Source organism: Uloborus diversus, chromosome 2, assembly GCF_026930045.1.
Source record: "Uloborus diversus isolate 005 chromosome 2, Udiv.v.3.1, whole genome shotgun sequence".
Taxonomy (NCBI): Eukaryota; Metazoa; Arthropoda; class Arachnida; order Araneae; family Uloboridae; genus Uloborus; species Uloborus diversus.
In genome coordinates, this window is record NC_072732.1 from 149,801,914 (window position 1) to 149,819,209 (window position 17,296).

General features: G+C 35.6%; 1 protein-coding gene across 1 annotated transcript; it reads left to right on the top strand.

Annotated features, from left to right (window-relative positions):
* The first annotated feature begins 232 nt into the window (after window positions 1–232).
* LOC129216595 (golgin subfamily A member 6-like protein 22) lies at window positions 233–16,775 on the top strand. Its single transcript, XM_054850810.1, has 3 exons — window positions 233–275; window positions 12,835–13,883; window positions 16,725–16,775. The coding sequence occupies exons 1-3, from the start codon at window positions 233–235 to the stop codon at window positions 16,773–16,775; spliced, it is 1,143 nt and encodes a 380-aa protein (XP_054706785.1).
* The last annotated feature ends 521 nt before the right edge of the window (window positions 16,776–17,296 follow it).

Genomic DNA, 17,296 nt, shown 5'->3' on the forward strand with positions numbered 1-17,296 from the left:
ATAATGGATACAGACAAAACGTTTCGTGATTGCCATAACAACACAGTACTAGTTTTTTGGCGTACTTTTGTTAATCAATAGGTAGTTTGCATTCAGATGATTTCTTCTGATCTCACTGATTAAAATTGGGGCGATTTTCATTAAAGTATGTGTTCTTTTTAAGAAATTTTTTCTTTGTTGTGTGTTTAGGTTCAATTATTTCAGAAAATTATTGAATCATATTTTGCAAACAATGGAGGAAAAGGAGAAACCGGGAGCTTTACAGAAGCTTGGTGGTTTGTATTTTTTTTCTTTTTTCTCTCTCTTTTTTATTTGTATTAAATACATTTTTCTTTGGTTCAGATTTCTAAGAGTTGACAATTTCAAATCTTTTTTTTAATCATTATTTTGCAGTGGAATAATATATTTAAAATTAAAAATTAGGAAAAATGAAACTGCTATAACTTTGTTCTACAAAGCTGTTTACAATTTAGAAATTACCAATTTATTTAAAAAAAAAAACTCGTGCTCATGTACTTTTCCAGATGTTCTTTAATTTATCAGAAGAATTAAACGAGGGTTCTACCTCTTAGTAAATTTGTATTTGGTTAAAAAAAAAAAACAAAACCTCCAGATTTCTTTTAAAGGTATGATAATTCCACAAAGAAAGCATTTCAATGCTCTTGACATTACAGTGAGTTAAGGTAGTTTTGAATCATGTAATTGACTTGGAACTAATTTATACTTTTTAGTATATTTGATTTCAAAAATAAAGAAATATATCTAAATAAAAAATAAAAGAAGAAGAAGGGCTAGTGCCTTTTCTGCGGGCAAGGATGTAAAATCAGTTTTCAACACTTCATTTTAAAAAATAAGTTACCTACTAGGTCCATCATTTGGTCAATCAGGGCGGTGAGGGCGATTGAGCCTCCCCCCCCCCCCCCAAATCACAATGTAGGAATAGCAATTTCAACTACAGTGGCCGCCGTTTACATGAATCACGTTTGTTCTTAACAGTTTTGATTCCTCAAAGCGGCTAACTCAATAAAACCGGATTTTGTTTGGTTTTTGATGGTTTGATTCATTAAAACGGTTGATTCAATTAACCGGCGTCTACTGTATTTCAAAAATAGCTTACAAATAGTAACTTCAGTTTTATTCAATGAAGCAATTAGCTGTATTCAGTATTGCCCTTTTTATTTGACCTTGCCGTGAGAATGCTGCCCTGGACCTTTTTTTTTTCTTTTTTGAGCTATCACGATTCCTTATTGTTTTCACTTATACATAGTTTGTGTCCTATCTTTTTTGAGGTTCACCGGCCTTAGTGCGATGGCGAGACTAACTCCTTCGGCTCCTCGTACATGTCCTCCGGAATCAATTTTATTTATATCCGACACTCTCGACTTCACTCAATCCTCTTTAGACAGCATCCAGCACACAACGTCTAATAGCATCCAGCCTCTGGCACTATTTTGAATTCTGGCGTTTTGGATACAAATTATGTTTTTCGCAATCACGAATTGCGGTAAAAGTCATTTGTAGAAACAAAAAGACGAACGAGTCCTATCGCAATTCGTGATTGCGAAAAACATAATTTGTATTCAAAATGCCAGAATTCAAATTAGTGCCAGAGGCTGGATGCTTGATTATTATACTTAGAAAATCGCCCGTCACGGTGTGACGGACGAAAATTGCTTCTACATTTGAACCCCCCAATTTTCTTCTATTTATCTTTATTTTTCCTTTTTTCGAATATTTTTTGTTTTTGTTTATTTTATTTCATGGTTTTCCATTCTGCTTTTCCTTTCTTGCGGTTCACGGTTACTGACAATTTCTTTTCTTTTTGTTTAAGCTTAGGCTTAATCCTTGTCCAATTGAATTTCTTTCTTTCTGGGTTCGTACCTAAGAGAAAGCTCCTGGCCTTTGCTTGCATTCCTATTGGTTCCTGATCGGTTTATAACTTTGTCATTGGTGTTTGGCTAATCCGCTGTTTTTATCTTTTAAGCTGCATGCTTATCTGCTCTTGGCTTTTGTCGGATGTCTTTTCATCCATAAGCTCATTATTTTTTGCATTGAAAAAGGCGTTCCCTATAACGCCGAAACACGTGTCTGCTGTAATTTACAAATTTGTGCTTCTACTTACGTTGTTTGGGTCTGACTTTACTATTCAGCACAAAGGTATTTATTTATCTTAATGTTTTTGTTATGTTTAACACGCACGGAAAGGCTTTATTGTGACAAGACTGAACTCGATTCGGTAACTTAACTATTTTACTGGTAAGACTGCGTCATTGCAGGGGAATGAAGAAACGAAAAAATGGTCAACAATGAAGGCTACTTACTGGAGTTAAGGGTTCATCCACTTTAGTTAGGGTTACTATTTCAACTATCAAAATATCATCAAACGGGCAATGGCTTCGTTTAAATCTAGAAGCAATTTTCACCCGTCACACTTTGACGGGCGATTTTCCAGTTACATATGTCAGAATTTGTTATTTATTGTTATTTTTAAGTCAAATAGACTACAAAGTTTGAAGCTGCCGAATGGGAAGCAAGTGTGACTAACAATTACCGTAAGTGACTGTTGGTTCGTCCCATGCCTGGACTCAATTACCTATAGTCCGGGAGCCAGGTACAAATTTGGTCAATCATTTCCTCTCGAACAATAATTGGTGAGAGACATCAGGGAATGGTATCAAAACGCCTCGTGAAAGTCAGCTGCGTGTCCGTGGGTGGGATGGGCGGCAGTAGCCTTCTAATCATGTAAAAAAAAAAAAAAAAAAAAATTAAAAGGTCAATCATTTCCTCCCGGCTGAAACTTTGTCAAATTATAGTTAAGACAGTATCTCGAAGGAAAATGCAAAGTCAGCTGACGTAACGCGGTGGGTTATGAGTCAGCTGGTAGGTCGAACATGTAAAAAAAGAAAAATTCTATGATCTCCTCTCAGCAAAAAATTTGCCTGATGACAACTTATATGCAACTATGAATAAATACACAAGTCAACTGGCTGTACCCTGGTGGAAAAATGGTCAGCTGGTACATAGTTATGACGCAGGAGTTAAGCGGGAACATCTATCGCCTACTAGAATGCACCAGCTGACGAGTTTTCCCTGGACTTACTGCCAGCTGACTTTATTTATTAGTTAGAGAAGTATATTAACAATAAGCTTACAAATTTTCATCTGGGAGGAAGTGACATATGCTAAATTATTTTCGTTATTTCTAAAGATTGAGGTAACACACGCTAGCGTAGCATACATTAGTGGTATCTAACATACAGTCTGCTTAATTAAACCCTTTCATTAAAGTTATTAAATCCTCGATTTTTCTCATTAGGAAATTTGATTCTGTCACAGAATAGTTTGCCAGGGATATTTGCACCGCTTTCATGCTTGTGTTGCTGCAAATACAGTGAAGTTTGAACTAATGCTCCAGTATGAGTCTATATCCATTTAAGCTCCTTCAGTTCAATGCGTTGAGTGCTGGCCGCTGTTTTGGTATTAGTATTTCTTCCTTTTTTGCAGTTAAGATTCTGAAAGATAAAATTGTTGTCTGCGAAAAAAAAAAAAAAATAAATAAAAAAACAGTTTCTATCTTCAAGTCCCTTGCCAATGATCCTCAACCACAGTGTAACAATCCTCTCTCCTTGTCACCCAAGTGAAGCTGAGAGTGCCAACAAACTGGTGTATAAAGTGATATTATCTCACCATCTGCCTCCAGTTCGATTATTCACTATTCCTGACTGAGGACTCCTCAGAACTCCTCAGTGAGGAGTTCTAAGAAGGACGAAGCTGCAGTCTCAAGATGTGATAACCGGACTGTCTCTTGTATTGCATGTTTCGTATTTGTTTGTAGTTCTTCCTAAGGACTGTTATTTGTTGTTTTGTAATTTATTTTCTGTTCAATCGGTTCAGCCTGACACAACGACAAAATAAATATCTTCTTCCATTGAACTGATAAAAGACTGCAATCAGTCAGAAAGCGGACATTTTTGCCTTCAAGTATGGGAGGAGGAGGGTTCTGCAAGATTCTGCGTTTTGCATTTGGAGCCTTTATCGTCATTAGAGTGAGATTAAGTTGTCTCTGTTTAAGTAAATTTGCGAAACACCCTAACAGTCACATGATTGTGGTAAAATTCATGTGACTGTGGTCAGCGTCAGCGTTTTCATGTTGAGAGCTCAAAAGGAATCCTAATGCTTAGTTTTCTTTATGCTTGATTCAAAGTTTTGTCCTCTTAACGAAGACTGACTGAAAACAAATGCGCATGAAAGCTTTGGATTTGTTCTAGATTTCATCCAAATAAAGCAAAAAATCGAAGAGCGTAGAAACCGAAAGCAAAAAACTGAAGAGGTAAAGCGCAGTAACTGCAAATTTTTCATTTCTCTCTCTCTCTCTCTTTTTTTTTGCATTTTCGTCATCTATTGAACTTTAGCTCTATTTTACAAGCTAGCTTAATTGGCTTCTACTGAAAATATAGCACGAAAAACACGTCAAACATTTCATCTATAGTTAGTATGGATTTCAAAGTGCATTTCTTCAAGTACCTCAAAACTAAATTTCCGCAGATACTGCGCTTTACCTTCTCACGGTAGTGAACCAATTCAGTTTTAACAGTTATAGTTTTATCGTCGTTAACTTGATTATGAGGGAAAAAAAGGGAAAAAAATATAATAGTTACATTTTTAACCGACAGAAAAATGTCACTTGAGTTCAACTTACGGATTAATATCAATACAGCTCATATGGATTGATAAAAGTGTTTCAATATAACAAATATTCAGTGTGTTTCCCACCACTTAGAAATACAGTTGCCAGACGTCGAGAAACATCCTAACCAGAGTTAAAAAACATTTCTGAGGGTATACTTGACATATGATGGCGTATAGTTTCTTTACCTAAAAGAAGTAGGCCGATCTCTATTCACGCACGTAAGTTTAAGTAGCCCCAAAACCAGTAGACACAAGATGTAAAATCCGGAGACCACGAGAGCCATTCATGCAGAAAGCATCAACTACTGATATGTTTTTTTTCCTAACATCGACCTTAGAAGTGTCGTTACAGGAATACTTATCTGTACGTGTGGAAGCTTCGACCAACATAAATGTCATTGAATAAAGGTATTTGCCTGTCTTATAAGTAAGAGATGGCTTTACTTTTTAATAGTGCTTCATACCATTCATCTGTGACAGAAATTGTTTGAAATACTTCACCAAAGAAAAAAAAAGGGCCATTAATTTCGCTCCAATGCTACGTTTTGATCAAAAATGTAACTAATGTAAAAAAGTTTCGATTGTGAACCATAAACCCCCATGTTTATGAGTTTTATTGCAAAAAATTCAATAATTACAAGATTTTGAAAAATCTTTTGGATCAAAGGCACAAGCAATATATTACCGCCTTTAAACCAAGGCTAAGGCAGAACTACATGCATTATATCGACACTACGATAATGACATCCAGAGACTGTAATTCCGTCGCTGTTAGTAACTCATCAGTCTGGAATAGCTAATAACCGAACTGTAGGCAGATCTCATCTCATTGAAGCTGAGCATCCCTTAAACTAAAAGCGGCAACTTACAGCTTATTACCTAAGCTTCGCCTTCAATTGACGAGTTGAACCGTACCACTGCTGTGAACTCTCGCTGGTGTGCTAAATTTATTTTAGCTACCAGTTTATTGGCACTCTCAGCTCCAATGATATGGCACCTGCTTCCAGTTAGGTTATTGACTCTTGCAGACTGATGAGTTAAATCAACCTCAAACATGGATGAAACTTCAGTCTCTTTTTGTCATAACCGGGCTGTTGGTGTATTGCACGCACCCTGTACATGTTTATTGATTTTTCTCCCTCCCTATCCGGAAGAAAATTCGTGTTTGCGCCGCGGAGTTCTGAGTCGACGACGATAATTTCGGCTTCAGACTCATACGTTCAGGTTAATACATAATAGAGCAAAAGGTCGTGAGCTCCATCCCTATGTCATAGTATCAAGGCCCAAAAACTTTCTGCGTAAGTATATCACAGTAGGTAGGACAAGTTCTCTATTATTTAAGCTGAGTCACACAGGTTTTGGCATTGAACTGATAGCAAAGGTGAGTCAAAAACTAAACATCGTTGATTCATTCTCTATCAAGTAACCTCGTCGTCTCCACCCGACCAACTCCGATTTAAACGAAATTTTATAGAGGTGCAGACATGTATTTGAAACTAACGTATACAAATTTTCAGCTTCCAAAACCCAATGAAGATTTAGGATCAATAAAAAAAAAAAAAAAAGAAAGAAAAGAAAAAAAAAAAAAGGGCTCCAAAATGGCGGATCAGTTTTGTGAAACGAATTGCCATGCTTAGACAGATCCTCCATTGGAAGGCATTTAGGAGCCCACTTTTTTTTTCTTCGTGAGGCATCCTAGATCCTTATGATTTGCATCGTAGAAACTGAAAATTTGCATAGGTTAGAGATTAGTTTTAGAGGCATTTCTGCACCTCTCTAAAACGTCCTCCAAATCGGAGATGTTGGATGGGGACCACCAGTTCAAGTGACATGGAATGAATATGTGATGTTTAGCTTTTTGCAACAATTTTACGCACCTTTGCTACCTGTTTAAGTGCCAAAGCCAACGCGACTCAGCTTAAACAACAGCGGACCTTTCTTACTTGCAGTGATGTGCGTACGCAGAAAAGTTTTGGATCTTTATGCTATGATGTAGGTCTGGCATTCGTGAGTTCTCGGACTATACAGTGGTGGTAAAAAGAACTGCATCACCAGCGAAATCCAAAAAGTTTTAGCATTTATAAGTAATTATGAAATATTTAACGGTTCTTGCATCATATCACACGAATTGGCATCGGTACACGACGCAAGCTCTATTGCGTAAAATTGCGTCATCCTTCTAACGGTATTAAAAAAAAAAAAAACAATTGAACGTTCGACGTATTCATTTACAATCCTGATTAAAGAGTTGCAGTTTGTCGAAATAAGTTCAACTAACACTACAAAGGTTGTCCTTTGTTGATCAAAAAAAAAAAAAAAAAATGAGGAAACAGCGTCTAGACTGGACAAAAGCTCACCAATGGTGGATTGTCGATCAATGGAAATCAGTTGTGTTTTCGGACGAATCCAAATTCAATCTTCATGGGTCCGACCGAAGCACAGTTAGAAGTCGCAAAGGAGGGGAATATTATCCCGACTGCATCAAACACACAGTCAATCATCCCGTATCCCAGAGATTTGGGGATGTATTTCTGATCAAGGAGTTGGTGGGCTTCACTTTGTGCAAGGAACAGTAAACGCTCAGGTGTATCTTGGTATTTTGGAGGAGAAATTACTTCCTACTATCCGAGATCACTTTACTTCAGTTCCAAACGTCATTTTCCAGAATGATTTTGCTCCGCGCCATATAGACCGGGATATGAAGGGGGTTGAGCATGCATGGAAAGGCTGACGCAATATTATTTCTGATTATTGTTACAGGCACGATGGTGATTATGAAACCTCATGTCGTCGCCCCCCTGGGTGGTCGACAACCCCGGGGAAGGGGGGAAGCAGTGGGGGAGCCGTTTGCTAAAACACTCATAACTCGCGAACTATTTGAGATAAAATAGAAAAAAGTGGCAATCGACGCAACAAAACAAGGGCTTTATCAAAGCTAAATATGATTATGGACCTATCTTTGTTGGTTTCCCTGAGTAAAATTCCATTTTTCGCAAACAAGCAAAATTTTTGAATAAAATGCGCAAAACAAACTTTTTTGACCAAAATAAATTCTAAATCAAAATTGTTTGATTTTTTTTTTCAAATAAAGTCTTAAATATCATTATTCAGTTTGTTAAAATTATTTAAGTACTGTTAACGCGTTGAAAAACAAAATAACAGTAGCAAGCTCGAACACGATTTGCAGTATGTTCAGGATCTGAAGGGGGTTTTGAGCATGCATGGAAAGGTTGACGCAATATTATTTCTGTTTAACGTCAAAGGCACTATAGTGATTATGAAACCACATGTCGTCGCCCCCCTGGGTGGTCGACAACCCCGGGGGAGGGGGAAAGCAGTGGGGGGAGCCGTTTGCTAAGACACTCATAACTCGCGAACTATTTGAAATAAAACACTGAAAAAAGTGGCAATCGACGCAACAAAACAAGGGCTTCATAAAAGCTAAATATGACTATGATCATATCTTTGTTAGTTTCTGAGTAAAATTCCATTTTTCGCAAACAAGCAAAAATTTCGAATAAAATACGCATTTTTTTTTTTTTCAAGTTATCGAAATTATTTAACTGTTTAGGGAACCAATAAAATCTGAAATATCATTATCCAGTTTGTTTAAAATTACTTAACTTTGTCAAAGCGTTGAAAAGTGAAATAAAAGCAAGCAGAAAAAGCATATGAGGTAATTCACAAAAAGAAAAAAAAAGAAAAGTTTGCGGAATGTACCTTGAAGATTCGACATAAACCAAAGTAAATTTTGTGGCTGTCCTGCTTTGGCGGTTTTATTTCGTGACATTATCAAAGCAATGTTCCAGTTTAAGTAATTACTTAATTATTTAACCTTTAACGCATTATAGCTGTTTAGTATGGGTGACAATGGCACTTTTAAAAAAATTAAAACATGCAAGTTTGCGAGTACGAAGTAATTTTGGAAAGGATAAACTATCAGGATAAGCCTTTTGCAGATTTTACACCTGAGTTATGAAATATAGTGAGCGAGGCAATTGCCGCATAAGCAGCATCAAAATTTCAGAGGAACGTTGAAGAAAATGTGAATAGTCTCTTATCCAGAGAAGTCCTGCTATGGCAATGTCTTCAATAGCAACTGCAAAACGGTAAAAGAAAACCAAAAAAAAACATTTAACCTGGGAAACGTTAGCTCAAAAGTGATATTAGTACATCTAAAAATCATTCCCATACAATAAGCCCTATGCTAGGTTAGGTTCATCAGAATGGTTCACTGAAGCAAAGCGAGAGGTCCGATTTCGTGAATAATTGAAAATGATACTTCTTGCAGCAAAACTCTAGAAGAAGCACCTTATTTTAAGAACAAAGTTCAAGTTATCGATGGAATGACTCTGGTCCATAATGTCCCAAACACTACTTTCAAATGCAGCAAAGATTTTGCAGGTCTCCAAATAAAAAATAATAAAATTTTCTCTCCAATAGTCAAACTACACGAGTGGACCTCAAACACGATCGGTACATCTCACTGTCGTTTTCATAACTTAAAAACCAGAAGTTCAAGAAAGTCTCCTTCGCTTATAAAAAAAATCACTAGGTACCAAACCAGTGGTTTCGTGTCATAGCCATTCCTGAAAATAAAAAGAACCTTTAAAAGTACATTTCAGAGTATGTAATATGTAACATATCCGTTCCTGCATCCAATCAGCTTCTGGTGTCTGGTAACTCTAAAAACGAAAATGAATATTATTTAAAATCTGAGAGTCAAGTAATAAATTTCTCTGAAATGCCCGAGTCCAACCAGGACGAAGCACGCAACAGAATCTATCTTCCTGCATATGATTCAGTGCAAAATAGGGGAAAAAAGAACTAATAGCTTATAGATCAGAAACTAATGAATTCTTATTGGCAATCTTTGTTAAAGGACAGAGGTTGCCATTTCATGTGCTGGTGTTGTGGAAAGGAAAAGAGTTTTAGGATGGCATCTATCTTCAGGAGCACTTACGAAAAAAACATCTAAAATTTTACAAGCTTTTGATGCATTTTCCGACTGCGATTCAACAAGTAAAATAGGAACAAAAAAGTATACTTTCACTTTACCAAAAAAGTCGGAAACTGTTTTTTGTACACTAGTTATCATTAAAACAATATCTGAGTACCTTTAGAATTTCAACTGTTAGAAGATGTATTATAAAAAAATTGTCAAGAAAATAGATATTTCTTGCGAATGCAACTATTACAATAATTTCTTATCATTTCCATTAGAAATAAATATAATATCAGTTCTCTGCCATGCTCCTGCAATTCTTTCCAATATGTGCTAAGAAGTATTGCTCAACTGTACTATTGAATCAATTCCCCTGTACCTTAGCAGTGTCTTTAGATGTAACAAAGTTTGGGTTTTACTTGGATGAAAATAAAACAATAAAGCCCCACACCTTATGATGCAGACAGTGTTACCAGAGAGTTTAATTCCACCCTGCGCAGGCAAGAACTGTAAATAACCTTGTAAATGTTTTATTAATAATTCATCTTGCTGTAAATACTGTGCTATTAGGACTAAAGCAAAAACCCATAAACTACAAAATACTCGGAAAAGAATGATTCAACATATCAATTACAAGTCAACAAAAAAGAGTATGATCCAGCTTTCAGAATTTCTGATACATTAATGCTTTATGTATGCATATTGGTATTCTGCAATTATTTTTTAATACGCATTATTTTACTAATTTTATTTAATTAATTTTTTTAGAACTCTAGAATATAATTTTATCTAAAGATGCTTCTCATTTTTTATATTTATTTAGAACATATTATTTCTTGTATCATTGTTCTTTGTTGGGTAAATTCCAAAAAATTATATCCGCAAAACAATACCCGCAATATTCTTTTGTGCAAATTGAAAATATAAATTAATAGAAATAGTAAATTAAAATTATATTTGAATTGAAACTACTGTGGGCCTGGTTCCGTAGTTCCTCTCAAATTTAAAGCAATATATAACAAAATTAAAGCCATAATTGAATACTTTGCAATTAGAATAAGTTTGTAAACTGAAGAATGAATAGTTCGTCATAAGGATAATAAGGCAATTTTTTTCTCCTTAGCGTACTGCCGTTTTATTCAATGCGCTAACTTAGGCAGTGCTTGCATTTTCTATTTCACTTTTTAACGCTCACGTTGGTAATAATTAAGTAGTTTTAAACAAACGGAATGATGAAATTCCAGATTTTATTGATTCCCTAAACGGTTAAATAATTTTAAAAAAGAACTTATTTTTAGGAAAAAAGCTTTTCGTATTTTATTCAAAATTTTTGCATGGCTGCAAAAAAAAAAAAAAAAATTACTTATAAACAAACAGAGATAGAACTATAAACATATTTAGGTTTTTCAAGCCCTTGTTCTGTTGCATCTTTTGCCACATTTTTAGTGCTTTACCTCCTACGGTTCGCGAGTTATGAGTATTTTAGTAAATGGCGTCCCCTACTGCTTTCCCTCTCCCCCGGGGATGTCGACCGCCGAGGGGGTTGGACGACATGTGTTTTCATAATCACTATAGTGCCTGTAACAATAATCAGAAATAATTTTGCGTCATGTCTTCCATGCATGCTCAAAACCCCCCTTCAGATCCTGAACTATACTGCAAATCGTGTTCGAGCTTGCTATTGTCATTTTGTTTTTCAACGCGTTAACAGTACTTAAATTGTTTTATCAAACTGAATAATGATATTTAGGTCTTTATTAGAAAAAAAAATCAAACAATTTTGATTTAGAATTTATTTTGGTTAAAAAAGTTTGTTTTGCGCATTTTATTCAAAAATTTTGCTTGTTTGCGAAAAATGGAATTTTACTCAGGAAACCAACAAAGATAGGTCCATAATCATATTTAGCTTTTATGAAGCCCTTGTTTTGTTGCGTCGATTGCCACTTTTTTCAGTGTTTTATCTCAAATAGTTCGCGAGTTATGAGTGTTTTAGCAAACGGCTCCCCCACTGCTTTTTCCCCTCCCCCGGGGTTGTCGACCACCCAGGGGGGCGACGACATATGGTTTCATAATCACCATCGTGCCTGTAACAATAATCAGAAATAATATTGCGTCAGCCTTTCCATGCATGCTCAACCCCCTTCAGATCCCGGTCTAGATGCATGATGATGGAGCTAAAATGAGCATGGGGTCATTAGTTTGCTTTGACCCGGAAACAGCCCCGATCTAAATCCGATCGAAAATTGTTGGAATAGAATGGGTGTAGAACTGAAGAAACATAAGTCAACATCACTTGGAATGCTCCGTAGATGTCAAGCTGTCATTAAAGCTACAGGCGATCAACAAAATATTAGGGTATATTTTACGATGCTAAAATATTTCCATGTTACTTTTGCTTATTTTTGAATAGAAAGAGTGTTACAATTAAAACCTGTACTTACTTTTTCGTCGTCCACTTGGCAACGTGGATACACTTCACATTGTACTTGTTACAGTTTTGGCCATGTATTTCCATAAATAAAGTAAACAATTATCGGATTCCTGCTGTTAAATGTTTATTTCATTAGTTTTGCAGAATTTCACATATATTCATCGTTAATCAGTCGACCTAAAATTCTCACATATCCCATTGTTGTGAAAATGCGAGGGTGATGCAATTTCTTTTACCAGCACTGTAATACTTTTTCAGCTTTTATGGGCTGAAGGACATTAGGAAAAAAAGAAGGCGAAGGTAGAAGCATAGGACAAAGGATATGCACAGCAGTTTAAGAGATAGAAGTCTGACTGTTTCTTTTACAAAAGAATGATTCAAGCCCTCGGTCTTTACTAGACAATTCTCTGAAAATTATGAGACAAGTGATACACGAAGATATAAAAACATCAGGTTCGGTTACGCTAGCAGTTGTCTTATGTGCACTGTGCAGGGTACTGGAGAGAGTCCGTAACCTTCAGTACTGTGCTAAAATTGTGGAGTGACTCAAAATTGTTGTGTAATTTAAAACTCGATAAAGCCAAGTGAAATTGATAGTTGCGGGGTCATTGGTTAACCAAGTGCCAGCTCATACAAACCTGTTTGAATTTTTCTACAAATTTAGCTTTTTTGACATTCGAAGTATTGTTTATCTACCAAGTTTTCAGGTGAATTACTAATTATTTGATGATTTATGTATATCGGTGTAATATACCTTTTTTCTTTTCAGATTTATGCTGTCCGTGTATAAGCAAATCAAAAGATAAAAGTGAAAATGTCGAAAAAAAGACTAGTATAGGAAGAAAGAACGAAAAAAGTAACGACGCGAAAAATAAAGAGAAGGAAAAGCGTAAGAAAGAAAATAAGCTGAAATATGAACAAAAGCAGAAAGAAGAAGAAAAGAGGAATGAATCAGATAAAAAGAAGGATGATAAAAGAAAAGAGGAGGAAAAGCTACGTAAAGAAGAGAAGCTAAAAGAAGAAAAAATGAAAGAACAACAACAGAAAGAAGAGGAAATAAGAAGAAAAGAAGAAGAGTTACGAAAAGAAGAAGAGAGAAGGAAAGAAAAGTTAAAAGAGGAACAGAGAGAGAGACAAGAGGAAGAAAATTCTAAAAAGCAAGAAGGAAAAAGAATGGAAGAAGAAAAAAATAAAGATGAAGAGAAAAAGAAAGCCGAAGAGAAAAAGATGGCTGAAGAAAAAAAGAAAGCTGAAGAGAAAAAGGAAGCTGAAGAGGAAAAGATAGCTGAAGAGAAAAAGATAGCTGAAGAGAAAAAGATAGCTGAAGAGAAAAAGAAAGCTGAGGAGAAAAAGATTGCCGAAGAGAAAAGGAAAGCTGAGGAGAAAAAGATTGCCGAAGAGAAAAAGTTGGCCGAAGAAAAAAAGATTGCCGAAGAGAAAAGGAAAGCTGAGGAGAAAAAGATTGCCGAAGAGAAAAAGATGGCCGAAGAGAAAAAGATGGCCGAAGAGAAAAAGATGGCCGAAGATGAAAAGATAGCTGAAGAGAAAAAGAAAGCTGAAGAGAAAAAAATAGCCGAAGAGAAAAAGGTAGCAGAAGAGAAAAAGAAAGCCGAAGAGAAAAAGAAAGCTGAAGAGAAAACTGAGAACGCTAAAAAAGTCAAATCTACTAAAAATGTAGACAAGAAAAATGATAAATCATCTACAAACGTATCGCCTACGGGCAGTGCGGCAAAAGTAGAAGAAGGGACGGATGCATTGTTAGAGGATGAAGCCAATAAAGAAAAAGGTTCTGGAAAAGAGACATCCTCTGCAAAAGAAGTTAATACTGACGCACCAGAAGCAAAAACTGAAAATGCAGAAGGAAAAGGTGTTACTAAAACGAAAAATTCTTTTTCAAATTTTTTCAGAAGAAAAAGTAGTGACCAAAAAAACCAAATGAAGCAGTAGAGGGGAGGGAAAAACATCATAGATTTCTTTGATTCCACGGTTAATTTTTTCGGTTTCTACTGTGCATTAAATTTTTAAATATACATTCTCATAACTTTGTGCATGAGTGTATAGTGTTACACAAAGCATATAATACATAACTTGAAATGAAATCTTGTAAATTGCATGTTTTAAAAAACAAAAAAAAGGAATAGCTGGGGAGCTAACCGATAGAAAACTGCAAATTATGATAAGAAGATACCACTTGGTAGGAATGTTGTTTATGACTATAAAATGAAATTAAGACCCAGAGGCATTTTCAAAAACCGTTTAAATCCAAAATGGCGGCGTTTTTCAAAATGGCTACCCATATTAGAGTATTTTAATATATGTCGTACAAAAGAGGTTTTTGTATCGAATTATAGGTTTTTCAGGTCACAGATTTCATTTTTTATGTTGAAAATAAGCTAAATCTTCATTTTGGTTCTTTTTTTTAAAGTATAATTTTATTACTTACAAAAGAGATTACGTGCTTTTCAAAGTACCAATTTAAAAATAGGAAAAATATTAAATGCAAATATGTACCAAAATATTAGTACTATGTCGTTAGTCAAACACTGATTCATTCTTCGCATTAATTTTTGCACAGTAGTGTGCAGGACAGACCAGCACTTTTGCAGCTACACTTGTTTTTGCAGGTGCACTTAATGAACTCAGTGCACGAATCAGAAATTTCCAGTAACTCTGACCATTTCAGCTGTCATCCAACCCTATTCACTTGGAGATGGTGCACGTATAATATGTTTGTGAGCTTGTCCCCAAATGTGTTCAGTCTGGAAAGCACTACGCAATACTTTGTTGGTGGCAAACTTTCAATTGGCCGATTTTTTGTCATAAACAACTCTTTAATTGCTACATTTACAATTACGCTATTACTAGTGGAACAGTACAGTAGTACTACCAGTACTACTGCGTACCTTTCAGGTTGCAAAATAAATTAAAACGCCACAGTTGCTTCTTTGAATATCATCCATGCCTTTCAAGTTGATTTTTTGAACTTCCCAGTAAAGCTAGGAAAATGCTGTCACAAAACCTATGAAGACATGAAATCCTGGTAAAGCTTTTCTTTTCCAATAGCTTCATATATGGCATGAACTGTAATGCATTTGCTGTTGTTTCCTGTTACAAAAGTAATCCAAAGTTTATCCAGACTTAATGTTGACAAGGAAAAAAAAAGTAAGATATTGCAAAAACTAACACATCTGCATCAACAATGCACTCGACAATATTCCTGAATCGGTTTTCTACCATGTCTTGAAAAGATGCACTATCATTCTTGATCTTGTTTCTTCTGGGCCAGGGCAAGTAACATCAAGGGGGGAAGTTTTCAGTACTATTTTCTTTAATCTCTTCATCGAAAGTCGTTAGAACCTGCATATTTGTTATGGTACTTGCAGCTAACGTACCTAACAACAGTGGTGTCGGTTGAGGCTTATAAGTGGAGTGGGGGGGGGGAGGCAAAAAAAAAAAAAAAGAACACTAAAAGTCATGGAATTTTCAGCGGCAGCAAAAGATGAAAAAAAATGTACATAAAAAGGAATTGACATCACTGTGCACAATAATCCTGCTATCAATTACGATAAGGTTCTGTTCATTTTCCAAAAATGGATTTCCAAGTTCTTTCAAAGGGCTATAAAGAGCTCGAACCTCAGTAAAATATTTAACTTGAAATGAGTGGTACTGCTCAAGATGGAGTCGGCTATTTTCTTCATGCTTTATCTTAACATCACTCTTAAACTCTTCTATTATTAATCGGCTTATTTGTGGTCTAGGAACCACCCAACGCTTAAGTGCTGATGGATCCTGTGTCAATCCTATTGCACCGCCATCTCCTTTTACTATTGCATTATTTTGTTGGTGTGCTTGGTCAATACTGATTGCTGAGAATAATCTATTAGATTTTCTTATCTTAAACTGTCCCGAAATAAATGATCGATGTAGCTCTGGTAGTTTATTCTCTGCATCATAAAGATCTTTTAAGATGGATTGAAAACGGACGTGCGTAATTTAAAGCCACAAACTTCTAAAACATTTGTTGATTACTATGAAAACATATTTAAACTTCACGTTTGTAAAAACTTTCCAATGCCAGAGAATTGATTTTATTTGGGGCATATATGGAACACCGACGACGATTAAAGGTCAAACTAGAGAGAAGTGGGGAGCAGGAATAAGAAGACAAGTGCTTTCACACGGTACTTTACCTAAAAATTAACCAGGATTTTTAAGAAATTCAAATAACAAAGAAATGTTCTTTGCTATGTTAGGTACGTTTAGCTGTAAGTACCATAAAAAATGTGCAGGTTCTAACGACTATAGGTGACGACATTACAGGAAATAGTACTGCAAAAACTTCCCTCATTGATGTTACTTCCCCTGGCCCAGAGGAAACAGGCTCAAGAATGATACTGCATCTTCAAAACATAGTAGAAAACGGTTACAAGAAGATTGTCATGTGCATTGTTGATACAAATGTCTTAGTCTTAGCAATATCTTACTTTTTTTCCTTGTCAACATTAAGTCTAGATAAACTTAGGATTGCTTTTGGAACAGGAATCAACAGCAAATCCATTACAGTGCTTGCATTATATATGAAGCTATTGGAAAAGAAAAGGAAAAGAAAGGCTTTACCAGGATTTCATGCCTTCATAGGTTTTGTGACAGCATTCCTAGATTCACTGGGAAGTCCATAAAATCCACTTGGGAGGCAAGGGTGATATTTAAAGAAGAAACTGTGGCATTTTTTATTTATTTCACAACCTCAAAGTTCTATACCGAGCGAAATTTTTGACATTTTTGAAAAGTAAATTGTAGTACTACTGTACTTTTCCACTAGTAATAGCGACACTGTAAATGATGTAAGGAAAAAATTGTTTATGACAAAAAAAAAAAAAAAAAAAAAAAAAAAAAACAGGCCACTTGAAAGTTTGCCAGCAACAAGTATTGCGTAGTGCTTTCAAGGCTGGACACATTTGGGGACAAGCTCAAACGTATCATATGTCGTGCACCATCTCCAAGTGAATAAGGTTGGATGGCAGCTGAAATGGTCTGAGTTACCGGATATTTCTGATTCATGCACTGAGCTCAAAATGTGCACCTGCAAAATCTGCAAGAACAAGTGTTCCTGCAGAAGTGTTTGTCTGTCCTGCACACTATTATGCAAAATTTAATGCAAAAAATAAAGCACTGCTTGACTAATGACGTAGTACTAATACTTTTGTACATGTTTGCATTTAATATTTTTC

Coding starts and splice junctions, on each gene's coding strand:
- LOC129216595 (XM_054850810.1), top strand. CDS start 233: ATGGAGGAAAAGGAGAAACCGGGAGCTTTACAGAAGCTTGGTG. Junction 276..12,834: donor AGCTTTACAGAAGCTTGGTG/GTTTGTATTTTT, acceptor TTTTCTTTTCAG/ATTTATGCTGTCCGTGTATA. Junction 13,884..16,724: donor AGACATCCTCTGCAAAAGAA/GTTAATACTGAC, acceptor CAGCATTCCTAG/ATTCACTGGGAAGTCCATAA.